Source organism: Tachyglossus aculeatus, chromosome 17, assembly GCF_015852505.1.
Source record: "Tachyglossus aculeatus isolate mTacAcu1 chromosome 17, mTacAcu1.pri, whole genome shotgun sequence".
Lineage (NCBI taxonomy): Eukaryota > Metazoa > Chordata > Mammalia > Monotremata > Tachyglossidae > Tachyglossus > Tachyglossus aculeatus.
In genome coordinates, this window is record NC_052082.1 from 10,585,590 (window position 1) to 10,612,894 (window position 27,305).

A 27,305-nucleotide genomic window follows, 5' to 3' on the forward strand; every position below is an offset into this window, starting at 1 on the left:
GTTTCGGTGACTGCCTGACGTTCTCCGACGGCTTTGTCCAGTCTCGATTTTTCTAGCGTGTTAGATGTGACTTGTTTCTCCGGTGAACCTCCCCAGGCGCTACTCAGCCAAAACGTGCAAGCATCGCCAATACGCTTTGCGGTCCGAGAAAGGGGAAAAATGGTTAAGAAGATTTCCAAGTCCCAACTGTGAATAAAATCCTTCCCTTTGGATTTCTGCTATCGATCGACAGGATTTAGAATCACGACGAGGCGCACTGTGGCTGGGACTCTGGATTTTCATTCCTTTGGATTTCTGCTATCGATCGACAGGATTTCGAATCACCATGAGGCACACTGTGGCTGGGACTCTGGATTTTCATTCCTTTGGATTTCTGCTATCGATCGACAGGATTTCGAATCACCACGAGGCACACTGTGGCTGGGACTCTGGATTTTCATTCCTTTGGATTTCCGCTATCGATCGACAGGATTTCGAATCACCACGGGCCACACTGTGGCTGGGACTCTGGATTTTCATTCCTTTGGATTTCTGCTATCGATCGACAGGATTTCGAATCACGACGAGGCACACTGTGGCTGGGACTCTGGATGTTCATTCCTTTGGATTTCTGCTATCGATCGACAGGATTTAGAATCACGACGAGGCACACTGTGGCTGGGACTCTGGATTTTCATTCCTTTGGATTTCTGCTATCGATCGACAGGATTTAGAATCACGATGAGGCACACTGTGGGTGGGACTCTGGATTTTCATTCCTTTGGATTTCTGCTATCGATCGACAGGATTTAGAATCACCACGAGGCACACTGTGGCTGGGACTCTGGATTTTCATTCCTTTGGATTTCTGCTATCGATCGACAGGACTTAGAATCACGACGAGGCACACTGTGGCTGGGACTCTGGATTTTTGTTCATTAATTCGATCGTATTTAGTGCTTACTGGGTGCAAAGCGCTTGGGAGAGTACGATTCAAACAAAAAAACAGACACGTTCCCTGCCCACAGTGAGCTTTCATTGGGTTTTCCAATCACCCATGCACTCCTAGGGGATTGTCGCCAGTGGTATCTTCTTTGAATCGGAAGGGCAACTAGTTATATTTTGCGCACTTACTCTGTGCAAAGAACATTTTTTTAAAGGCATCCGTTAAGCGCTTACCCTGTTCCAGGCATTGTTCTAAGCTCTGGGGTATTTCTAAGCTAATCGGATTGGACACGGTCTCTGTCCCATATAGGGCTCACGGCTTTCATCCCCATTTTACAGATGAGGTAACCGAGGCACAGAGAAGCGAAGCGACTTGCCCAAGGTCACACGGCTGCCAAGCGGCGGAGGCGGGATTAGAACAAAGGTCTTTTTGATCGCCAGGCCCGCGTGTTCTATCCATTCGGCCACACTGTTTCGCGGGATCTCTGACCTCAAGGAGTTTTCAATCCAGGTCGTTTGCCAGGGTGATTCCAACTGGAATAAAAGAAAATTGGCAGGGAAGGCCCGGGACGCAGCTAGGAACAAGAGACCCATGTAGCCACGGTCTCTAACACAGCCGGGAAGCCGGACGTGGGCGGAACCCCAGATTTCCGCAGAAGCCGTTCGGAATTTTTAAAACATTGACAGCGCGTTGAAGTGCAGCTCTCGGAGCGTTTCGTTTCTTCGTAAATCGCCTGGGACGAGGAAGGAAAATTGACTTTATTTCTTCGGAAAACTAAGTCCAGGCAGATGGATGAAAGAGGATCCCGTTTCCCCAAGCGGAGACGGGGAAGGAGCGAGCCCGTCGTCGGGTAGGGGTTGTCTCTATCGGTGGCTGCGCCGTACTTTCCAAGCGCTTAGTCCAGTGCTCTGCACACAGTGAGCGCTCAATAAATAGGACTGAATGAATGAATGAGTGGCCATAAATAAGTCTTAAATATTTGGCGCTCTCCCGTGTAGGGGAAGCCCAGCCAGGAGGACAGAAAGACTTCCTTTTGATAAAGCGCCCTGGTTTACTTACATCTTTCACCATATAGGACGGATTCTGGTGGTATACTCCTCTGGCCTGGCAGCAGTCATCACCGTGGTGTAGATTGTGTAGCTAAAAGGAGGACAGGACAGCTTATATTCATTCATTCATTCATTCAATCATATTTATTGAGCACTTACTGCGTGCAGAGCACTGTACTAAGCGCTTGGGAAGTCCAAGTTGGCCACATATAGAGACGGTCCCTACCCAACGGCGGGCTCACAGTCTAGAAGCTTATATGAGGAGGCCTTCCCAAACTGAGCCCCCCTTTTCCTCTGCTCCTCCTCCCCTCCCGCCCCAAAGCCCTTGTGTCTATAGGTACCTATTTATTATTCTATTACTTATTTTATTAATGATGCACATATATCTATAATTCTATTTATTTATATTGATGCTACTGGCGCCTGTCTGCTTGTTTCGTTTTGTTGCCTGTCTCCCCGCTTCTAGACCGTGAGCCCGTTGTTGGGTAGGGATTGTCACTATCTGTTTCTGAACTGGACTTCCCAAGCGCTTAGTCCAGTGCCCTGCACACGGTAAGCGCTCAATAAATATGATCGAATGAATGAATAATAATGATAATGTTGGCATTTGTACATTCATTCATTCGATCATATTTATTGAGCGCTTTTTTATTGCTTACTTTTATTTGTTAAGCGCTTACTATGTGCCAAGCACTGTTCTAAGCGCTGGGGGGAAGATACAAGGTCATCAGGTTGTCCCACGGGGGGCTCACAGTCTTAATCCCCCATTTTACAGATGAGTTAACTGAGGCACAGAGAAGTGAAGTGGCTTGCCCAAGGTCACACAGCTGACAAGCAGCAGGGCCAGGATTAGAACCCATGACCTCTGACTCCTAAGCCCGGGCTCTTTCCACGAAGCCACGCTCAATAAACTGGTCTAGATCATACGCTCGTTGCGGGCAGGGACTGTGTCTGTTTCTTGTTCTGTCACACTCTCCCAGGCACTTAGTACAGTGCTCTGCACGCAGTAAGCGCTCCAGAAATACGATTAAATGGCTAAATGAATGCAAAATACAAGAATGAATGAATACAAGAGAAGCAGCGTGGCTCAGTGGAAAGAGCCCGGGCTTTGGAGTCAGAGGTCATGGGTTCTAATCCCGGCCCCGCCAACTGTCAGCTGTGTGACTTTGGGCAAGTCACTTCACTTCTCTGGGCCTCAGTGACCTCATCTGTAAAATGGGGATGAAGACTGGGAGCCCCCCCGAGGGACATTTATTTATTTTACTTGTACATATCTATTCTATTTATTTTATTTTGTTAATATGTTTTGTTTTGTTGTCTGTCTCACCCTTCTAATCAATCAATCGTATTTATTGAGCGCTTACTATGTGCAGAGCACTGTACTAAGCGCTTGCTTCTAGACAGTGAGCCCGTTGTTGGGTAGGGACCGTCTCTATATGTTGCCAACTTGGACTTCCCAAGCGCTTAGTACGGTGCTCTGCACACAGTAAGCACTCAGTAAATACAATTGATTGATTGATTGATTGACAACCTGATCACCTTGTAACCTCCCCAGAGCTTAGAACAGTGCTTTGCACATAGTAAGCGCTTGATAAATGCCGTCATCATCAAAATAGGGATTGATCAATTGACGGGGGAGAAGGAAATTAATCACAGAAACCCCCGATCACTGTCGGCTCCTCGTGAGTGCTTAGTCCAGTGCTCTGCACACAGTAAGCGCTCAATAAATATGATTGAATGAATGAGTGCACCCCAGATGAGACGCGAACCCACAGTCTGCATTTTCATTCAACGTGGCACTTACTTGTTCATGACTGGGACCACTGACAACACCTGTATGAAACAAGGGAGAGATCAGGTTAGCCAAGCAGATTAAAAGCCATCCGATCACACAGTTGGCACACAGTAAGCGCTTAAGAAATACCATAATTATTATGGTTGGGGGTGATCTTCAAAGCCCTACTGAGAGCTCACCTCCTCCAGGAGGCCTTCCCAGACTGAGCCCCTTCCTTCTTCTTCCCCTCGTCCCCCTCTCCATCCCCCCCATCTTACTTCCTTCCCTTCCCCACAACACCTGTATAGATGTATATATGTTTGTACAGATTTATTACTCTATTTACTTTACTTGTACATATCTATTCTATTTATTTTATTTTGTTAGTATGTTTGGTTTTGTTCTCTGTCTCCCCCTTTTAGACTGTAAGCCCACTGTTGGGTAGGGACTGTCTCTATATGTTGCCAACTTGGACTTCCCAAGCGCTTAGTACAGTGCTCTGCACACAGTAAGCGCTCAATAAATACGATTGATTGACTGATTTATACGGATTTATTACTCTATTTATTTATTTTACTTGTACATATTTATCCTATTTATTTTATTTTGTTAATATGTTTTGTTTTGTGGTCTGTCTCCCCCTTCTAGACTGTGAGCCCGCTGTTGGGTAGGGACAGTCTCTAGATGTAGCCAACTTGGACTTCCCAAGCGCTTAGTCCAGTGCTCTGCACACAGTAAGTGCTCAATAAATACGCTAGAATGAATGAATGAATGTATCTGCAGCGTGGCTCTGTAGAAAGAGCCCGGGCTTTGGAGTCAGAGGTCATGGGTTCAAATCCCGGCTCTGCCAACTGTCAGCCGTGACCTTGGGCAAGTCACTTCACTTCTCTGTGCCTCAGTTCCCTCATCTGGAAAACAGGGATGTAGACTGTGAGCCCCCCGTGGGACAACCTGATCACCTTGTAACCTCCCCAGCGCTTAGAACAGCGCTCTGCACATAGTAAGTGCTTAATAAATGCCATTATTATTATTATTATTATTATCAGGATGGCAGCAAGCCCAGGAAGTGTGATCTCCCTTGGAAGGAAGGGCATGTAAATTCTAGGACAAAAAACACCCCATCCTGCCCCATAATAATAATAATAATAATAATAATAATAATAATAATGGTATTTGTTAAGCGCTTACTATGTGCAAAGCACTGTTCTAAGCACTAAGCACCGTAATTCACCTCTCTCGTTTCCCTCTAGCCAACATTCCTGGCTCCCTCTCAGGGTGGCACCTGGAGAGTTTCCAATCAATCAATCAATCAATGGTATTTATTGAGCGCTTTTTTCCCAGTACTCTACTAGTCTCAACTATGGGAGGGAGAGTCGAGCAGAGGCCAAACCGTTCCATTTCTAGCTTGGCCAGTGGCTAGCGAGTGGCAGGCAATCGCGGATGGAGAGCGGGGCCTTCTGAGAGAAAAGCGTCCGCAGCGTCGCTATGGGTTGGAAACGGCTCGGCGGCGAAAGTCAAGACAACATTCCTGGCAATCGTTCACCCTTGGCAACTGGCGGAGGAATCGGAGCCGAAATCCCAAGACGGAAAGGGAGCTACCTGAAAGAGGGTGTTCAAACTGATGTGTTCCTGGCCGGTTGCGTTGAGCGCCTTGATGGCCGGAGTCCTGTGGCGAAAATGGCTGATTAATTAGACGGAAGGTCACTTCCCGGTCCCCGGACACCGAGCTGAACCACCGCCGGGCCTGAATCGAGGCTGAGCCGGGGGGGAGACGGGCACCCTCCCATCCCGTCTCCCACCCTGGAACACAGTTCTCTTTAGCCCAGGGTGGCAACCAGAACTGGAAAAATATCTGCCGCAGAATTGATGTACGGCCCCCGCTGAGCCTGGGTTCGGGAAGGGTCTCCCCTCATCCGAGGCTAAGGAATTCCACCTCCGCCGACTCCTTTCTTTGCCCCCACGACCCAAGGCCCCGAGGGGAACCCCTCGATGTCCCCCCGCCCCCCGCTGAGGGATGCTACAGCAGGAAGGAGTTCTGCTTTCCGCTCCGGGCCCCTGGTCCGAGGCCCCAGGGGAGCAAAGGAATAAAGTAACAGGGAGAAACTAGCCCGGCTCAGAGATGCCCGGTTACCTGCGGTCATCGGAGTGCGGAGGAGGCTTCCAGTGATCGTAGTTGGTCTCGACGCGGAACCACCTACACGCCAGGGCACAAAAAATGACATGAGAGACTTGGGGGGGAGGTGGGGGGAAGGAGATGTGTGTGTGTGTATGTGTGAGAAAAAGAGAGAAAAAGAGAGAGAAAGGGGTGGGGGGAGCTAAACTCCGTTATTTGGGGTCATTAGGAAGAGGAGATACCCAGGCGTTCAGGGACAAAAATAATAATAGAAAAATAATCCCGGTTTTTATTAAGCACTTATTAGGTACCAAGTAATCGTAACAGTAATAATGATGGTATTTGTTAAGCGCTCTCCATGTGCCAAGCACCGTTCTAAGCGCCGGAGGAGATACAAGGTGATCAGGTTGTCCCATGTGGGACTCACAGTTTCCGCCAATTGTCAGCTGTGTGACTTTGGGCAAGTCACTTCTCTGTGCCTGTTATCTCATCTGTAAAATGGACATTAAGACTGTGAGCCCCCCGTGGGACAACCTGATTACCTTGTAACCGCCCCCCCCCCCAGCGCTTAGAACACTGCTTTGCACATAGCAAGCGCTTAATAAATGCCATCGTTATTATTATTATTAATCCCCATTTTACAGAGGAGGGAATTGAGGCCCAGAGAAGTGATGTGACTTGCCCAAAGTCACCCAGCTGACGAGTGGCGGAGCCGGGATTGGAACCCATGACCTCTGATTCCCAAGCCTTTGCCACTAAGCCACGTTGCTTCTTTATTAAGTGCTGGAGTAATCAGGTGGACACAGTCCCTGTCCCACCTGGGGCTCACAGTCTACGGGAGGGGAGGAAGAACAGGCATAAATAATCCCCATTTTACAGAGGAGGCAACAGAGGCACAGAGTAGTTAAATGACCTGTCCAAGGTTACACAGCAAGCAAGAGACAGAACTGGAATTATAACTCAGGTCTCCTGTCTCTCAGGCCTGTTCCCTTTCCATTAGGCCACGATGCCCCCCTCAAAACTTCTTGCACCCCAGAAAATAATAATAATAATGAATAATAATGATGGCATTTGTTAAGCACTTACTACATGCCAGGTACTGTACTAAGCACTGGGATGGATACAAACTAATCGGGTTGGACAGAGTCCCCATCCCAGGTGAGGCTCAACGTCTCCATCCCCATAATAACAATAATAATAACGGCATTTGTTAAGCGCTTACTATGTGCAAAGCACTGCTCTAAGCACTGGGAGGGATACAAGGTGATCAGGTTGTCCCACCTGGGGCTCACAGACTTAATCCCCATTTTACAGATGAGGGAACTAAGGCTCAGAGAAGTTAAGCGACTTGTCCCAGGTCACACAGCAGACATGTGGGGGAGCTGGGATTAGAACCCATGACCTCTGACTCCCAAGCCCGCGATCTTTCCACTGAGCCACGCTGCTTCTCTATTTTACAGAGGAGATAACTGAGGCCCAGAGAAGCCAAGTGACTTCTAGACTAGACTTTTATTTTACTTGTACCTATCTATTCTATTTATTTTATTTTGTTAGTATGTTTGGTTTTGTTCTCTGTCTCCCCCTTTCAGACTGTGAGCCCACTGTTGGGTAAGGACTGTCTCTATATGTTGCCAACTTGTGCTTCCCAAGCGCTTAGTCCAGTGCTCTGCACACAGTAAGCACTCAATAAATACGATTGATGGATGATGGACAGACTTTCTAGACTGTGAGCCCACTGTTGGGTAGGGACTGTCTCTACATGTTGCCAACTTGTCCTTCCCAAGCGCTTAGTACAGTGCTCTGCACACAGTAAGCGCTCAATAAATACGATTGATGGATGATGGATAGACTTTCTAGACTGTGAGCACACTGTTGGGTAGGGACTGTCTCTACATGTTGCCAACTTGGACTTCCCAAGCGCTTAGTCCAGTGCTCTGCACACAGTAAGCGCTCAATAAATACGATTGATGGATGATGGATAGACTTTCTAGACTGTGAGCCCACTGTTGGGTAGGGACTGTCTCTACATGTTGCCAACTTGGACTTCCCAAGCGCTTAGTCCAGTGCTCTGCACACAGTAAGCGCTCAGTAAATACGATTGATGGATGATGGACAGACTTTCTAGACTGTGAGCCCACTGTTGGGTAGGGACTGTCTCTATATGTTGCCAACTTGTCCTTCCCAAGCGCTTAGTACAGTGCTCTGCACACAATAAGCGCTCAGTAAATACGATTGATGGATGATGGACAGACTTTCTAGACTGTGAGCCCACTGTTGGGTAGGGACTGTCTCTACATGTTGCCAACTTGGACTTCCCAAGCGCTTAGTCCAGTGCTCTGCACACAGTAAGCGCTCAATAAATACGATTGATTGATTGATTGATTGACTTGCCCCGGGTCACACAGCGGGCGAGTGGAGGAGCCGGGATCAGAACCCACGACCTTCCCCCTCCCAGGCCCGTCGGCCAGAGCCCGTTTCCACTTACTCTCCATTTAAGGGGTCCAGAGGCCAGATGTCCGCCGGGCCACCTCTGTTCCTAGTGATGACCACGCCCTCCTTGGGAGACACCCCTCCGACGATGTAATAGGCGTCGGCGATGATGGGGGTCTTGGCCAGCATGAGCACGGCGGCTTGGAAATCCTTAGCTTCGCTCAGGGTCTGGCCGCAGAGACAAGAGCAGGGCGTCATTCGCCGCCGCCGCCCCGGGGAGGGTGGACCACTAGGCCCGAAGCTCGTTGCGGGGCAGGGAACGTGTCCGTCGGTATTTGTGGAATGCTTACTGTGTGTGGAGCACTGTCATAATAATGGCTACCAATCAATCCGCACATCAGGCAGAAACTCCTCACCCTGGGCTTCCAGGCTGTCCATCCATCCATCCCCTGGCCCCCTCCTACCTCACCTCCCTTCTGTCCTTCTCCAGCCCAGCCCGCACCCTCCGCTCCTCCACCGCTGATCTCCTCACCGTACCTCGCACTCGCCTGTCCCACCATCGACCCCCGGCCCACGTCCTCCCCCAGGCCTGGAATGGCCTCCCTCTGCCCATCCGCCAAGCTCGCTCTCTTCCTCCCTTCAAGGCCCTGCTGAGAGCTCACCTCCTCCAGGAGGCCTTCCCAGACTGAACCCCTTCCTTCCTCTCCCCCTCGTCCCCCTCTCCATCCCACCCATCTTACCTCCTTCCCTTCCCCACAGCACCTGTATATATGTATATATGTTTGTACATATTTTTTACTCTATTTATTTATTTATTTTACTTGTACATATCTATTCTATTTATTTTATTTTGTTAGTATGTTTGGTTTTGTTCTCTGTCTCCCCCTTTTAGACTGTGAGCCCACTGTTGGGTAGGGACTGTCTCTATATGTTGCCAACTTGGACTTCCCAAGCCCTTAGTACAGTGCTCTGCACATAGTAAGCGCTCAATAAATACGATTGATGATGATGATGATGATGATAATAGTGCTTTGGAGTCAGAGGTCATGGGTTCGAATCCCAGCTCTGCCACATGTCTGCTGTGTGACCTTGGGCAAGTCACTTAACTTCTCTGAGCCTCAGTTACCTCATCTGTAAAATGGGGATTGCCTGAGAGCCCCACATGGGACAACCTGATCGTGTTATATCCCCCCGCCCCCCAGCGCTTAGAAAAGTGCTTGGCACATAGTAAGCGCTTAACAAATTCCATCATTATTATTATTATTATAATGATGGTATTTGTTAAGCGCTTACTATGTGCCAAGCACTGTTCTAAGCGCTGGCGGGACACACAAGGTGATCAGGTTGTCCCACATGGGGCTCCCAGTCTTCATCCCCATTTGACAGATGAGAGAAGGGAAGTGACTTGCCCAAAGTCACCCAGCTGACAAGGGGCGGAGCCGGGACTAGAACCCACGACCTCTGACTCTCAAGCCCGGGCTCTTTTCACTGAGCCACACTGCTTACTGAGTGTATATATGTCTGTACGTATTTATTACTCTATTTATTTATTTGTACATGTTTATTCTATTTATTTTATTTTGTTAATATGTTTTGTTTTGTCGTCTCTCTGCCCCTTCTAGACTGTGAGCCCGCTGTTGGGTAGGGACCGTCTCCAGATGTTGCCAACTTGTACTTCCCAAGCGCTTAGTACGGTGCTCTGCACACAGTAAGCGCTCAATAAATACGGATTGAATGAATGAAGGATTGGGAGAGTAGCGTGGCTTAGTGAAAAGAGCCCGGGCTTGAAAGCGCTCAATAGATAAGATTGAATGGATGAATGAATGAGTCAGAGGACGTGGGTTCTTAATCCCGGCAAGTCACTTCACTTCTCTGGGCCTCAGTTACCTCACCTGTAAAATGGGGATTAAGACTGTGAGCCCCATGGGGGACAACCCGATTACTCTGTATCTACTCCAGCCTTTAGAACGGTGCTTGGCACATAATAAGTGCTTAACAAATACCATTATGATTATTATTAGGCTGTAACAGTGTAACAGCCATGGTGTCTGCTACCTCTGTTGTATTGTACTCTCCCAAGCGCTTACTACAGTGCTCTGCAGATAGCAAGCACTCAGTAAATACCACTGATTCACTGATCGATCCCAGAATTTCCTCGGATGCCTCAAGGCGGAACCAAGCGGGAGAGGAATTTTAAAACATGCCAACGTATCCTCCCGTCAGTCACCACAATTGATCCCCGAGTTCCGGTGGTCACCATTCCGTGAGTTTCTCTTTTTTTATGGTTATTTGCTAAGCGCTCACTATGCGTTAAACACTGTTCTAAGCAGTGGGGTAGATACAAGCTAATCAGGGGGGATACTGTCCCTGTCCCCCGTGGGGCTCACGGTCTTCATCCCCATTTGACAGAGGAGGGAACTGAGGCCCAGAGAAGTGAAGTGACTTGCCCTAAGTCACACAGCAGACAGGTGGCGGAGCCGGAATTAGAACCCAGCTCCTTCTGACTCCAAGGCTGGGCTCGATCCTCCGGGCCACGCTGCATCCCACCGAGTGCCGTGGTCATCGTTCAGTGAGTTTCTCCTTGGCTGGAGATTCATTCATTCATTCAATCGTATTAATTGGGCGCTTACTGTGTGCAGAGCACTGGACTAAGCGCTTGGCAACTTAGAGATGACAACTGGCCCCCGGGCTTATGAGTAAGAAGGCCTGGGCCACTTTTCTTCCTCTCCCAAAGGGACAAGATCATGGTGCCCATTATAGCGTACCCTCCCAAGCGCTTAATACAGTGCTGTGCACACAGTAAGCGCTCAACAAATCCGACTGATTGACTGGAGGAGGTAGGGGGAAAAAACAGCCAACCCAGGCTTTTCCCCAGGTGCCTTGGATTCACCAGGCTCACTCATTTATTCATTCAATCGTATCGATTGCGCGCTTACCGTGTACAGAGCACTGTACTAAGCGCTTGGGAAGGACAAATCGGAGACGGTCCCTACCCAACAGTCTAGATGGGGGTTTGGCTCGAGCCCCAAACCTCCAGCTTCCGTGACCCAGTGACCAACACACTTACGTTCCTGATAAGCCAGCTGACCGGAGAATTCCTCTGCAGGAGAGCGGCTATGGCGTTTTCCCACCACCATCCTTTGTCTACGAAGTCGGGGGAGGGAAAGGGACGTTAGCCAGGAAGGAAAACTTCCAGGACCTTCCCCCCACACAATGGCAGTCCGTCTCCTGACACTTTCTCTTGCTCAAGGGGTGAAAAGCACGGAACGCCCTTCCTCTTCAAACCTGACAGTGCCTCTCCCCGGCTTCAAAGCCTCCTCCAAGAGGCCTTCCCTGACTGCGCCCTCCTTTCCTCCTCTCCCACTCCCGTCCGCGTCGCCCTGACTTGCTCCCTTTATTCATCCCCACTCCCAGCCCCACACCACTTACGGCCGTATAATAATAATAATGATGATGGCATTTATTAAGCGTTTACTCTGTGCAAAGCACTGTTCGAAGCGCTGGGGAGGCTACAAGGTGATCAGATTGTCCCACGGGGGGCTCACAGCCTTAACCCCCATTCTACAGATGAGGTAACTGAGGCCCAGAGAAGTGAAGTGACTTGCCCAAAGTCACCCAGCTGACAATTGGCGGAGCTGGGATTTGAACCCATGACCTCGGACTCCAAATCAATCAGTCGTGTTTATCGAGCGCTTACTGTGCGCAGAGCACTGGACTAAGCGCTTGGGATGTACAAGTTGGCAACATATAGAGACGGTCCTTACTCAACAGTGGGCTCACAGTCTAGAAGGGGGAGACAGAGAACAAAACAAAACATATTGACAAAATAAAATAAATAGAATAGATATGTACAAGTAAAATAAATAGAGTAATAAATACGTACAAACATGTATACATATATACAGGTGCTGTGGGGAAGGGAAGGAGGTAAGGCGGGTAGGGAAGGTGGGAGGCAAGGAGGTAAGCAAAAAAATAATGGCACCGGGCCACTTTTTTAAAGGTATGTTTGGAAAAGGAAGAAATCACATTTTGTCTCCAAAGCCCGGGCTCTTTCCACTGAGCCACGCTGCTTCTCTATCTGTACGTTATTTATTTAGAATAATGTCTGTCTCCCCCTCAAGACTGTAAGCTTGTGGGAAGGGACCGTGTCCGTTTATTGTTGTGTTGGACTCTCTCAAGGGCTCAGTACAGCGCTCTGCACACAGTGAGCGCTCAGTAAATACTACTGAATGAATGAATTCTCTTCTTCAATCATCATCAGCTGATAAAGAGCCCATCTTCTTGTTGGGTAATTTCTCCGCTTGTTGGGTAATTTCAGCATTTCGCCCTTATTTCTATTGAGCAAGAAGAAGCATCCGGTCGCTAAGAGCGATTTGTAATTCCCCCGCAACACAGTAATTTCAGTTAAGACAAACAGCTCAGCAGGGAAAAACACTCAGTTTTACTCCCCATCATTTCTAATTATATAAATTATCATCTACTCTTCCTAACACCTGTCAGAGACAAATGAAAATGAGCAACGAGGCCTGGCCAGAATTCAGTGATTTACTCTGAGGCTACTACTGGTATTTTTTTTTACGGTATTTACGGTATTTGTTTTCGAGGTGTCAAGCACGAAGCTGTGAGACTGTGAGCCCGCTGTTGGGTAGGGACCGTCTCTATATGTTGCCACCTTGTACTTCCCAAGTGCTTAGTCCAGTGCTCTGCACACAGTAAGCGCTCAATAAATACGATTGATTGATTGATTGATTAAGTGGTGGGGGAGATAGAAATGAATTAGGTCGGACACAGATACGTCTGTCTGTCGGTCTCCCCTGCTACAAACGGCTTGGGTTCAGGGAACCGTATCTCAGGCGCTTAGTCCAGTGCTCTACACACAGTAAGCGCTCGATAAATACAATTGAATGAATGAATTAATTAATAATAATAATGGTATTTGTTAAGCGCTTACTATGTGCCAAGCACTGTTCTAAGCAATGGGGGGATACAAGGCAATCAGGTTGTCCCACGTGGGGCTCACAATCTTAATCCCCATTTTACAGATGAGGGAACTGAGGCCCAGAGGAGTGAAGTGACTTGCCCAGAGTCACACAGCTGACAGTTGGCGGAGCTGGGATTTGAACCCATGACCTCTGGCTCCAAAGCCCGGGCTCTTTCCACTGAGCCATGCTGAATTCAGTTGCATTTAGTGTAGTGCATCAACTCAATATCATAACACCACTACCATAACCTCCCCCTTTTAGACTGTGAGCCCACTGTTGGGTAGGGACTGTCTCTATATGTTGCCAATTTGTACTTCCCAAGCGCTTAGTACAGTGCTCTGCACATAGTAAGCGCTCAATAAATACGATTGATGATGATGATGATGATAACACAACTACTACTGGTATGGCCCAAAGGATAGCGGACGAGCCTGACAGTCACGGGGACCTGGGTTCTAATCCCGACTCCGCCACTCTTCTGTGTGACCTTGAGCAAGTCACTTCACTTCTCCGGGCCTCCGTTCCCTCGTCTGTAAAATGGGAATTCCATACCTCCTCCCCCTCCTACTTAGATTGTAAGCCCTGTGAGGGCCAGGGTCTGTGCCTGATTTGATTATCTTCTATCTTCCCTAGTGCTTAGCACATAGTAGGTGCTTAACCCGTTCATTCATTCATTCAATTGTATTTATTGAGCGCTTACTGTGTGCACAGCGCTGTACTAAGCGCTTGGGAAGTACATTGTTAGGTAGGGACGGTCTCTATAGGTTGCCGATTTGTACTTCCCAAGCGCTTAGTACAGTGCTCTGCAAACAGCGCTCAATGAATACAATCGAATGAATGCCACAATTGTTATTATTACTAATGCAACTAACAATAATAATAATGATGGTATTTGTTAAGTGCCTACTGTTGCTACCACAACAACCACTACTATTACTGCTAATACTGCAATTATTTATTTTGTTAATGATGTGCATTTAGCTTTAATTCTATTTGTTCCGACAATTTTGAAACCTGTTCACATGTTTTGTTTTGCCGTCTGTCTCCCTCTTCCAGACTGTGAGCCCGTTGTTGGAGAGGGACCGTCTCTATATGCTGCAGATTTGTCCTTCCCAAGCGCTTAGTCCAGTGCTCTGCACACAGTAAGCGCTCAATAAATACGATTGAATGAATGAATGAATGATTACTACCATTGCTCCTATTACTGAAGCAGCACAGCGTGGCTCTGTGGAAAGAGCCCGGGCTTTGGAGCCAGAGGTCGTGGGTTCAAATCCCGGCTCCGCCAATTGTCAGCTGGGTGACTTTGGGCAAGTCACTTCACTTCTCTGGGCCTCAGTTACCTCATCTGGAAAATGGGGATGAAGACTGTGAGCCCCACGTGGGACAACCTGATCACCTTGTATCCCCCCAGCGCTTAGAACAGTGCTTGGCAAATAGTAAGCGCTTAACAAATACCATCATTATTATTATTAGGGGCCGTCTCTATATGTTGCCAGTTTGTACTTCCCAAGCGCTCAGTACAGTGCTCTGCACACAGTAAGCGCTCAATAAATACGATTGATTGATTGATTACTGAGCGCTGAGGATAGTGCCTGCCACACAGTAAGCGCTTAACAAATACCATCATTATTATTACTGAGCGCTGAGGATAGTGCCTGCCACACAGTAAGCGCTTAACAAATGCCATCATTATTATTATCAACGACTACTACCGTTATCTTGAAATATTTTCACATCGCCGGAGGCAGTGAGAGGGGAGTCGCACACTGACAATGTTCAGAAATCTCAACCCCAAACAAAAGGCTAAGAAACCAGGCTCAGGCCCGCTCATCCGGTGAAGGTTTTAACAAGCAAATCGGATCAACTTGTACTTCCCAAGCGCTTAGTACAGTGCTCTGCACACAGTAAGCGCTCAATAAATACGATTGATGATGATGATGATCAACTTCGCAGAATCCCAGGTCTTGGCTGGGACGGTTTGGGACTCCTTAAGATCCCTGGATTTTGTCCGTTTACCTCGCTCGTCACCGGAAACCGTAAACTTGTACGGACTCTGCCCCGTCCACAGACCCACGTAGCCGACAAAGGTAGTACCGGTGTACGCAATCTGAAATCAAAAAAGGAGCGCTTTGGTCGCAATTATATCACACCCGTATACACGTGACGGTGCCCTTCTCCATCTCAATCCCGTCTTAATGGGAGCTTCCTCCCGATGGGGGGATGAACTCCAAACTGCCCCTCGGAAGGGGACGTCAGCTGCGACTACAAAAAAATCATTTTTCTGTAGATTTACAATTTTGTAGATTGTGTGGCTAGTTAGCAAGACAGTGCTAACTAGCTCAACTTGCGGGCCTGTGCTCCAGAAAGTAAAAAGAGGATGCAGGCCTAGAAAGAGGATGTCACAGTTTGAAACGCTACCAGTTCTCTGTCTTTTCTTCTCTTCTTAAGCACTCTGAGACCCCAGCCTCGCAACACTTATGACAAGTTCCTCATACTCCACTACTTCCCTTTTCTGCAACTGATTTTTACGTCTGTCTCCCCTGTAGACTTTAAGCTCCCTTTGGGCAGAGAACAGGCTCACCAACTCTACTATATTGCACTCCCCCAACTGCTCAGTACAGTGCCCTGTATACAGTCAGTGCTCCGTAAATATGATTGATATTAAAATAAATTACAGGTATGGACAGTGAGTGCTGTGGAGTTGAGGATGGGGGAATAAAGGGTAAATATTCAAATGCAAGGGGGACGCAGAAGGGAGAGGGAGAAGAGGAAAGGAGGGCTTCGTCAGGGAAGGCCTCTCGGAGGAGATGGGCCTTCAATCAATCAATCAATCGTATTTATTGAGCGCTTACTGTGTGCAGAGCACTGTACATGAGGCTTTGAAGGTGAGGCCATCAGACGTGGGAGGGTGGGAGGCATTCCAGGTCAGGACGTGGGCGAGGGGTCGACGGTGAGACGGGATTGATGGCCAGCGAGTAGGCTGGCATTAGCGGAGCCAAGTGGGACAACAGCGTGGTGAGGGAGCCGGGGGAAGGTGATCGGATGCTTTAAAGCCGACGGGAAGGAATTCCTGTTTGATGTGGAGGTGGATGGGCAACCACTGGAGTTTCTTGAGGAGTGGGAAGACATGGACTGAATCGTTTTGGAGAAGATGACAAGGGCGAAAAGGACCAGAGCAGGGAGGCAGGGAGATCAGCAAGGGGATTCATGCAATAGTCAAGGCGTCCTTATTTGGGGTTTTTCAGCTTTCCCCTGAGGTGCTTTGGACAGACCGACCCAGGCGGGAGGTAGGGTGGGGAGCGGATTCCACTCGCTGGAGGAAATTGGTCATCTGAACCTCCAAGAGTGGACAGGCTAAAGGGTCGACACTGTCAACAGAGAAGCAGTGTGGCCTAGTGGAAAGATCCCAGGCCTAAGCCTGGGTTCTAATTCTGGCTCCTCCATTTGTTCATTCATTCCTTCACTCGATCGTATTTATTGAGCGCTTCCTGTGTGCGGGGCACGGTACTAAGCGCTTGGGAAGTACAAGTCGGCACCATATAGAGACGGTCCCCACCCAACGACGGGCTCGCAGTCTAGAAGGAGGGAGACGGACAGCAAAACGAAACACGTAGACGAGTAAGCGCTCAATAAATACGATTGATTGAACGAATGAATGAATGAATCATTTAGGGAGCCTCGTTGGAGTTTGAACCCCCCCGTCACGCTAACCACTCTACAGCCGGGCCTGGATCGTTTCCTATACAGGGCCTGGTCGCTGGCTTACGTGTCCTCTCATGGCTCCGCCTCAGGATGTGTCCCCCGTAACCGCCCTCCAACTTGTGGCCCTCCTCGCCCGCCCCGCATCCGTCCCTTCCCAGAGCGGGCCGACACGCTCCCTTCTCGGACGCGGCCTGGAGTCCGGCCCGCTGCGTCCCCCCCCGGAGCCCATACCTTCCCGGCCCTCATGAACTGCACGTCGATGACGACCTGGCGCAAAATGTCTCCGAAGACGTAATCCAAGTTTCGGCCGTGGAAAATGCGGCCGCTGGAATCCTGGGTGACGATACTGGTGCAGAAGCTGGGAGGATGCGAAGATGGGATGGGCAGAAAAAAGACAATCAACAGAACTCAATCGGGGCTTGATAATAATAAATAATAATAACGGCATTTAGTAAGCGCTCGCTATGTGCAGAGCACTGTCCTAAGAGCTGGGGAGGTTACAAGGTGATCAGGTTGTCCCACAGGGGGCTCACCGTCTTCATCCCCATTGTACAGATGAGGGAACTGAGGCCCAGAGAAGTGAAGCGACTTGCCCAAAGTCACCCAGCTGACAAGTGGCAGGGCCGGGACTTGAACCCATGACTTCTGACTCCAAAACCCGGGCTCTTTCCACTGAGCCATGCTGCTTCTCTAAGGTGTGCAAGGAGCGCTGTACTGAACACATGGGAGAGTTCGACAGAGATAGCGCAAGACCGTGAGCCCACTGCTGGGTAGGGACTGTCTCTATATGTTACCAACTTGTACTTCCCAAGCGCTTAGTACAGTGCTCTGCACACAGTAAGCGCTCAATAAATACGATTGATGATGATGATGATAGCAGAAACGGGAAGAAGTCCAGCCCCGCAGGCTTACGAATCTGTTAGATCGATCCTTGGGGTAAAGTTGTTAAGTGTGGACTTGGGGTCAAGCACTGTACAAAGCACTGGGGAAAGAGCAGGGGCTTGGAAGCCAGAGGTCGTGGGTTCTAATCCCGGCTCCGCCACCTGTCTGGTGTGTGACCTCGGGCAAGTCACTTCACTTCTCTGTGCCTCAGTTCCCTCATCTGTAAAATGGGGATGAAGACTGTGAGCCCCGCGAGGGACAACCTGATCACCTTGTATCCTCCCCAGCGCTTAGAACAGTGCTTTGCACATAGTTAAGCACTTAACAAATGTCATTATTATTATTATTATTATTATTATTATTATTATTATTATTTTCGCTTCTCTGAGCCCCAGTTTCCTCTCCTGTAAAATGAGGATTGAGGCTGTGAGCCCCACGTGGGATGGGGACTGTGTCCAACTCGATTTGCTTGTATCCACCCCAGTGCCCGGCACATAGGAAGCGCTTAACAAGTACCACAATTATCATTATTGTTATGATTAATAGTAGAAGTAAAAAATAGCCTCTATAACTTAAAGATCTGTACGGAGAGGCTGTGGGGTTGAGGGTGGGGCGGATTAAAAACTGACCAAAGGTCACAGTTTCCAAATGCGCAGATGACGGAGAGGGGGAAAGGAGCTGGGGAAAAGAGGCCTTAAATCGGGGAACCCCTTTTATTCATTCTTTCATTCAAGCGTATTTATTGAGCGCTTACTGTGTGCAGAGCACTGGACTAAGAGCTTGGGAAGTACAAGTTGGCAACATATAGAGACGGTCCCTACCCAACAGCGGGCTCACAGTCTAGAAATCTTTTAGATCTTTACATCTTCGAGATCTTTTAGATCTTGAAACCCTTACAGGCATAAGGGCAGTGCTAAATCCAAGAGCAAATAGCAAGTTTCAGAAGGACAGGGCTAGGAAAACCATCATGCAGATGCAAACCAGCTCTGCAGCGGAGAAAAGCAGCCCAAAACAACAGACTTAATCCTACTAGTTTTGGTGCTTACTTCCTGACCCACTTCATCTTTACAGAATAATCAGGATTGGCTAAGTCTTCCAGCTGAAGCAGAGCTCTTCAGCGTGAACAACTACAACCTCCCGCCCCTGAAGCTTTATTCATCCTCTTGATGCAGAGCTTTGCCTCTGTGCTATCAGTTTCCTTCTTTGGAACCGGGGAAAGCAGCTTCTGAACTTTGAAAGAGAAGTTTTCAACAAAGTTTGCTTGACTGTCTGTCTCCCCCTTCTAGACTGTGAGCCCGCTGTTGGGTAGGGACCGTCTCTAGATGTTGCCGACTTGTACTTCCCAAGCGCTTAGTACGGTGCTCTGCACACAGTAAGCGCTCAATAAATACGATTGAATGAATGAATGAAAGTTTTTCCGACCCATTACCGGCAAAAGTGCCGCCCCGGTAACTTAACGTCCCCGTTAGCTTGGAGAGGCGCAGAGCACTGGGTAGCCATCGCTATAGCCTTCGAAAGAACAGATAATAATAATAATAATGATAGCATTTATTAAGCACTTTCTATGTGCAAAGCACTGTTCTAAGCACTGGGGAAGTTACAAGGTGATTAGGTTGTCCCACAAGGGGTTCACAGTCTTAATCCCCATTTTACAGCTGAGGTAATGGAGGCCCAGAGAAGTGAAGTGACTTGCCCAAAGTCACACAGCTGACAGTTGGTGGAGCCGGGATTTGAACCCATGACCTCTGACTCCAAAGCCCGGCCTCTTTCCACTGAGCCACGCTGCTTCTCCAGTGTCCTCTCAGCTAGTAATGATAACAATGGCATTTAATAAGCCCTGAAGAAGATACAGAGTTGAAAAGCGGCATGGCCTAATGGAAAGAGCCCAGGCCTGGGGTCAGAAGACCTAGGTTCTAATCCCAGTTTATCGGCTGTGTGACCTTGAGCAAGTCACTTCTCTCGGCCTAAATCCACCCCTTCTGTAAAGCGGGGATTTAGACTGGGATCCCCATCTAGGAGAGGGACAGTGCCCAATGTAATTAACTTATATCTTATAGAGAAGCAGTGTGGCTCAGTGGAAAAAGCCCGGGCTTTGGAGTCAGAGGTCAGGGGTTCGAATCCCGGCTCTGCCAACTGTCAGCTGTGTGACTTTGGGCAAGTCGCTTCACTTCTCTGGGCCTCAGTGACCTCATCTGTAAAATGGGGATTAAGACTATGAGCCCCCCGTGGGACAACCTGATCACCTTGTAACGTCCCTAGCGCTTAGAACAGTGCTTTGCACATAGTAAGCGCTTAGTAAATGCCATTATTATTATTATACCTACCTCCATCACTTGATATAGCGCCTGGGACACAGTGAGCGTTTAGCAAGTGCCATTAAAAAAAACACAGTCCAGTGCTCTGCACACAGTAAGCACTCAATAAATATGATCAAATGAATGAATGAAAAAGGGAAAAAAGTTATGAGATCAGACAGAGTCCAGGTCTCACAGAGGGTGCCTACATAATCGATCCCCATTTTACAGGCGAGGAAACTGAGGCTTGGAGATCTCTTGTTAAGAAGAATCATGGTATTAGATGAGCGCTTACTATGTGCCAAGCACTGTTCTAAGCACGGGGGTAGATACAGGGTGATCAGATTGTCCCACGTGGGGCTCACAGTTTTAATCCTCATTTTCCAGTCGAAGGAACTGAGGCCCAGAGAAGTGAAGTGACTTGCCCAAGGTCACACGGCAGACAAGTGGCGGAGCCGGGATTAGAACCCACGTCCTCTGACTCCCAAGCCCGGGCTCTTTCCACGAAGAAGACACCTAATAGTTAGCAGGGTGAAGGTAAAAACGATCTCTGGGTCGCAGTGAAGACCTGGGAGCCAGGGGATCTGGGTTCTAATCCCGGTTCTGTCATTTGCTTGCTGTGTGACCTAGGGAAAGTCACTTCACTTCTCTGGGCTTCAGTCACCTCACCCGAAAAAGGAGGATTAAATCCAATTCCCTCCCATTTAGAGGGTAAATTCCATGTGGGAAAGGGACTGGGTCCATCCTGATTCTCTAGACTGTAAACTCATTGCGGTCAGGGGACGTGTCTGCCAACTCTGTTGTAGTGTACTCTCCCAAGCGCTTAGTACAGTGCTCTGCACATAGGCGGAGCTCGATAAGCTCCTAAATATCACTCAGGGGATGAGAGAAGCAGCGTGATCTAGTGGAAAGAGCCCGGGCTTGGGAGTCAGAGGTCGTGGGTTCTAATCTGTGCTCTGCCACTTGTCTGCCGGGTGACCCTGGGTGAGTCACTTCACTTCTCTGGGCCTCAGTTCCCTCATCTGCAAAATGGGGAGCCCCATGTGGGTCAGGGGCTGTGTCATTGATTCACTCCATCCTATTTATTGAGCACTGACTGTGTGCAAAGCACTGGACTAAATGCTTCCAACCCAATTGGCTTGTATCCACCTCGGCGCTTAATACTTCTAGACTGTGAGCCCACTGTTGGGACCGTCTCTATATGTTGCCAACTTGGACTTCCCAAGCGCTTAGTACAGTGCTCTGCACACTGTAAGTGCTCAATAAATACGATTGAATGAATGAATGAATGAATAATACAGTGCCCGGCACATAGCACGCGCTCAACAAATACCACAGTTGTTGCTATTCTCGTTGGGGAGAAACTATGGTGTAGTGGATGGAGCCCGGGCCAGGCAGTTGGAAGGTCACGGGTTCTAATCCCGACTCCGCCGCTTGTCTGCTGCGGGACTTGGGGCGAGTCGCTTCACGTCTCTGGGCCTCAGTTCCCTCCTCTGTCAAATGGGGATGAAGACTGGGAGCCCCACTTGGGGCAGGGGGCTGTGTGAGAACTGCTTGCCTCCACCCCAGTGCTGAGCGGAGGGCCCGGCCCAAAGTCGGCGCTTCCCGGATGCCCTCATTTTCTTCTTAGGGTTCTCCGAGGGAGCGGGGCGGGGCAGGGCGAGAGGGTGCACGGGCACTCACGCGCTGTACTCGTAGGCCAGGTTGAGGAGGATGCCGTCGCTGAGGGGGATGCCCAGGACCTCGCTCATGCCCCGGATCTCCCCCAGGAAGGGCTGGGGCAGGAGGCCCTCCATCTCGGTCACCACCAGACCCAGGGTCACGTGCACCCACGGAGGAACTTGCTCCCTGAAAGGAAAAAGCCAAGGGTCAGCGGCCGGGCCCGGCCGGAGGGGCCCCTGGGGGGAAGAGAGGGCTCCCGGGTTGGGGGCTGGGGGCGGCTCGACAGTGCCGGGGCCCCCCAGGGCGCAGCGTCGCCCCAGCGCCCAGTGCCCCGCAGGAGAGGCAGGGGGCTGCCCCTCACCTTGCCCCTGCTCTGTCCCTGCCCCTTGCCCCAGGCCCTGGCAGGGCCAGGCTTTACATCAGAGATGTCCTGGCCCCCAGATGGTCTGAGGAAGTCACCTCCCATCCCATGCCCCTGGTGCCCACCAGCCTGCGCACCCCAGCAGGAACAACTGTCCTCTCGCTCTCTCTCTCTCCCACCCACCTCCATCTCTGTCTCTTCCCTCTCTCTATCTCTCCCTCTGTCTCTTCCTCTTCCCCTCTCTCTCCCCTCCATCTGTCCCTTCCCTGTCTCTCCCTCTTTCTCTTGTTTCTCTTCCTCCTCCCCGTCTCTCCCTCTCTCTCTGTCTCTCTTTTCCTCTCTCCCTTCCCCTCTTTCTCCCCACCTCTCTGTCTCTCTTCCCCCTCTCACCACCTCCATCTCTGTCTCTTTCCCCCTCTGTCTCTCCTTCTTTCTCTCTGTATCTCTGTCTCTCTCCCTTCCTCTTCCCCTCTCCCTCTCTCTCCGCCCCTCCATCTGTCTCTTCCCCCTCAGTCTCTCACTCTTTCTCTTTGTCTCTCTCTGTCTCTCCCTTCCCCCTCTCTCTCTCCATCTCTGTCTCTTCCCCCCCTCTGTCTCTCTCCCTTCCTCTTCCCTGTTCCCCCCTCCATCTCTGTCTCTCCCTCTTTCTGTGTCTCTCTGTGTCTCTGTCTCTCTCCCTTCCTCTTCCCCTCCCTCTCTCTCCCCCTCTATCTCTGTCTCTTCCCCCTTTCTGTCTCTCCCTCTTTCTCTCTCTTCCTCTTCCCCCCTGTCTTTCTGTCTCTCTTCCCACCTCCATCTGTCTCTTCCCCCCTCTCTGTCTCTCTCTTCATCTCTCCCTTCCTCTTTCCCTCTCTCTCCACCCCTCCATCTCTCCCTCTTTCTCTGTCTCTGTCTTCCTCTCTCTCTTCCCCTCTCTCTCCCCCCTCCATCTCTATCTCTCCCCTCTCCATCTCTATCTCTCCCTTCCCCTCTCCCCCTCCATCTCTCTCTCTCCCTCTTTCTCTGTCTCTCTCCCTTCCTCTTCCCCTCCCCCTCTCTCTCCCCTCCATCTCTGTCTCTTCCCCCATCTCTCCCTCTTTCTCTGTCTCTCCCTTCCTCTTCCCCTCTCTCTCCCCCTCCATCTGTCTCTCCCTCTTTCTCTCTGTCTCTCTCTCCTCCTCTTCCCCTAACTCTCTCCCTCATCTCTGTCTCTTCTCCCTTCTCTGTCTCTCTCCCTCTTTCTCATTCTGTCTCTCCCTTCCTCTCCCTCTCCCTTTTTATTCATTCCTTCCTTCATTCACTCGATCATATTTATTGAGCGCTTCCTGTGTGCCGAGCACTAGACTAAGTGCTTGGGAAGTCCAAGTCGGCAACACCCAGAGACGGTCCTTACCCAACAGCGGGCTCACAGCGCTTAGAACAGTGCTCGGCACAGACTAAGCGCGTAACAGATACCGCCCATCATCATGAACATTATTACAAATTATTATAACAGTTATTATTGTGATCATCAAGACGGCCCTTACCCAACAGCGGGCTCACAGTGCTTTGAACAGTGCTTGGCACAGACTAAGCACGTAACAGATACCGCCCATCATCATCAACATTATTATAAATTATTATAACAGTTAATATTGTGATCATTAAGACGGCCCTTACCCAACAGCGGGCTCACAGCGCTTAGAACAGTGCTTGGCACAGAGTAAGCGCGCAACAGACACCGCCCATCATCATCAACATTATTATAAATTATTATAACAGTTATTACTGTGATCATCAAGACGGCCCCTACCCAACAGCGGGCTCACAGTGCTTAGAACAATGCTCGGCACAGAGTAAGCACGTAACAGATACCACCACCATCATCAACATTATTATAAATTACTATAATAATAATGGCATTTATTAAGCGCTTTGTGCAAAGAGCACTGTTCTAATTGCTGGGGAGGTTACAAGGTGATCAGGTTGTCCCACGGGGGGCTCACAGTCTTAATCCCCATAATAACAATAATAATAATGATGGTATTTGTTAAGCGCTTACTAGGTGCAAAGCACTGTTCTAAGCGCTGGGGAGGTTACAAGGTGATCAGGTTGTCCCACGGGGGGCTCACAGTCTTCATCCCCAAAATAATAATAATAATAATAGTATTTGTTAAGTGCTTACTATGTGCAAAGCACTGTTCTAAGTGCTGAGGAGGTTACAAGGTGATCAGATTGTCCCACGGGGGGCTCACAGTCTTAATCCCCATTTTTACAGATGAGGGAACTGAGGCCCAGAGAAGTGAAGTGACTTGCCCAGAGTCACCCAGCTGACAAGTGTTTGTTTTGTCGTCAGTCTCCCCCTTCTAGCCTGTGAGCCCGCTGTTGGGGAGGGACCGTCTCTCTAGGTTGCCAACTTGGACTGCCCAAGCGCTTAGTCCAGTGCTCTGCACACAGTAAGCGCTCAATAAATATGACTGATTGATTGATTGGACTCCCCAAGCTTTTAGTCCAGTGCCCTGCATTCATTCATTCGTTCAATCGTATTTATTGAGCACTTACTGTGTGCAGAGCACACAGCGACCTTACTGCGCACAGTAAGCGCTCAGTAAATAATCAATCGTATTTATTGAGCGCTTACTGTGTGCAGAGCACACTGCGAGCTTACCGCGCACAGTAAGCGCTCAGTAAATAATCAATCAATCGTATTTATTGAGCGCTTACTGTGTGCACAGCAGTGTACTAAGCGCTTGGGAAGTCCAAGTTGGCAACATCTAGAGACAGTCCCTACCCAACAGAGGGCTCACAGGCTAGAAGGGGGAGACAGACGACAAAACCAAACACATTAACAAAATAAAATAAATAGATTAGATATGGACAAGTTAAATAAATAGAGTAATAAATCTGTGCAAACATATATACATCTATACAGGTGCTGTGGGGAAAGGAAGGAGGTAAGGCGGGGGGGATGGGGAGGGGGGGGGAGAGGAAGGAGGGGGCTCAGTCTGGGAAGGCCTCCTAACTTGTACTTCCCAAGCGCTTAGTCCAGTGCTCTGCACACAGTAAGCGCTCAATAAATACGATTGATTGATTGAATGAATGAATGAATGAATGAATGAATGAAAGTGTGGGATTTGAACCTACGACCTCCGACTCCCAAGCCCGGGCTGGGGAGATACGGTTGAATTTTTAGACTGTGAGCCCACTGTTGGGTCGGGACCGTCTCTAAGATGTTGCCAACTTGGACTTCCCAAGCGCTTAGTCCAGTGCTCTGCGCACAGTAAGCGCTCAGTAAATAATCAATCAATCGTATTTATTGAGCGCTTACTGTGTGCGGAGCACACTGTGAGCTTAATGCGCACAGTAAGCGCTCAGTAAATAATCGATCAATCAATCGTATTTATTGAGCGCTTACTGTGCGCAGAGCACTGGACTAAGCGCTTGGGAAGTCCAAGTTGGCAACGTATAGAGACGGTCCCTACCCAACAGTGGGCTCACAGTCTAAAAGGGGGAGACAGAGAACAAAACCAAACATACCAACAAAATAAAATCAATAGAATAGATATGGACAAGTAAAATAGAGTAATAAATCTGTACAAACATCTATACATCTATACAGGTGCTGTGGGGAGGGGAAGGAGGTAAGATGGGGGGATGGAGAAGGGGAGGAGGGGGCTGAGTCTGGGAAGGCCTCCTAACTTGGACTTCCCAAGCGCTTAGTCCAGTGCTCTGCACACAGTAAGCGCTCAATAAATACGATTGATTGATTGATTGATTGAATGAAAGTGTGGGATTTGAACCCACGACCTCCGACTCCCAAGCCCGGGCTGGGGAGATACGGTTGAATTTTTAGCCTGTGATCCCACTGTTGGGTAGGGATCGTCCCTAGATGTTGCCAACTTGGGCTTCCCAAGCGCTTAGTCCAGCGCTCTGCACACAGTAAGCGCTCAATAAATACGATTGATTGATTGAATGCAAGTGTGGGATTTGAACCCACGACCTCCGACTCCCAAGCCCGGGCTCTTTGCACGGAGTTGCGACGGTGATCGCCGTTATTATCTGATAAATGCTTATCACGGTGACCGGAAGATGCGTTGGAGGGCGGCGGTGAGGAAGGCGGGGTCGAAGGCCTTGAGGACCGGCAGCCAGCGAAATTCCGGGCCGGCGTCCAGGTCCACGGCGAAGGTCCGGGGGGCCTGGCCCGGGATCGGGAGCGGGAGCGGGAGCGGGAAGCCCGGGATCGGGAGCAGCAGCAACGGGAGCAGCAGCGAGAGCATCCTCCCTCCCGCGCTCCGCTCGGCTCCCGGGCTCCGGGAACTCTGAGAGGTCTCCCCTCCGGCCTCCCAACCACACCCCGCCCCGGACACGCCCCCTCCGCTCCCGCGCCCAATCAGCACTCGCCCATCCCGCTCAGGACACGCCCCCAAGCCCCGCCCCCAATCAGCACCCTCCCGTCCTGCCAAGGACACGCCCACCTGGCCCCGCCGTCCAATCAGCACTCGCCCGTCCTGCCCCGGACACGCCCCCTTCGGGCCCCGCCCGGACACGCCCTCTCCGCCCCCGCGCCCAATCAGCACTCGCCCATCCCGCCCAGGACACGCCCCCCCGCCCCGCCCTCCAATCAGCACCCGTCCGTCCTGTCCAGGACACGCCCACTTGGCCTCGCCGTCCAATCACCTCTCGTCCGTCCTGCCCCGGACACGCTCCCTTCGGGCCCCGCTCGGACACGCCCCCTCCGCCCCCTACGCCCCCGCGCCCAATCAGCACTCGCCCATCCCGCCCAGGACACGCCCCCAAGCCCCGCCCCCCAATCAGCACTCGCCCGTCCTGCCCAGGACACGCCCACTTAGCCTCGCCGTCCAATCAGCACTCGCCCATCCCGCTCAGGACACGCCCCCCCGGCCTCCAATCAGCACCCGCCGGTCCTGCCCAGGACACGCCCACTTAGCCTCGCCGTCCAATCAGCACTCGTCCGTCCTGCCCCGGACACGCCCCCTTCAGGCCCCTCCCGGACACGCCCCCTCCACCCCTGTGTCCAACAGCACTAGCTGATTCCCCTCAGGACACGCCCCCTGCACCCCCGTCCAATCAGCACTCGCTCGTCCTGCCCCGGACACGCCCCCTTAGGGGACAGCCCCCCCGGACACGCCCTCCGCCTCCGCGTCCAATCAGC

The 27,305-nt window shown here is 50.2% G+C and overlaps 1 protein-coding gene across 1 annotated transcript; it reads right to left on the bottom strand.

Annotated features, from left to right (window-relative positions):
- Window positions 1-1,279: 1,279 nt before the first annotated feature.
- Window positions 1,280-26,409, bottom strand: NAAA (N-acylethanolamine acid amidase). Its single transcript, XM_038758784.1, has 11 exons — window positions 26,216-26,409; window positions 21,835-21,999; window positions 17,207-17,333; window positions 15,290-15,380; window positions 11,359-11,435; window positions 8,347-8,519; window positions 5,880-5,942; window positions 5,348-5,414; window positions 3,779-3,807; window positions 1,985-2,065; window positions 1,280-1,658 (listed from the first exon to the last, which is right to left on the bottom strand). The coding sequence occupies exons 1-10, from the start codon at window positions 26,407-26,409 to the stop codon at window positions 1,990-1,992; spliced, it is 1,062 nt and encodes a 353-aa protein (XP_038614712.1). The 3' UTR covers window positions 1,280-1,658; window positions 1,985-1,989.
- Window positions 26,410-27,305: the final 896 nt, after the last annotated feature.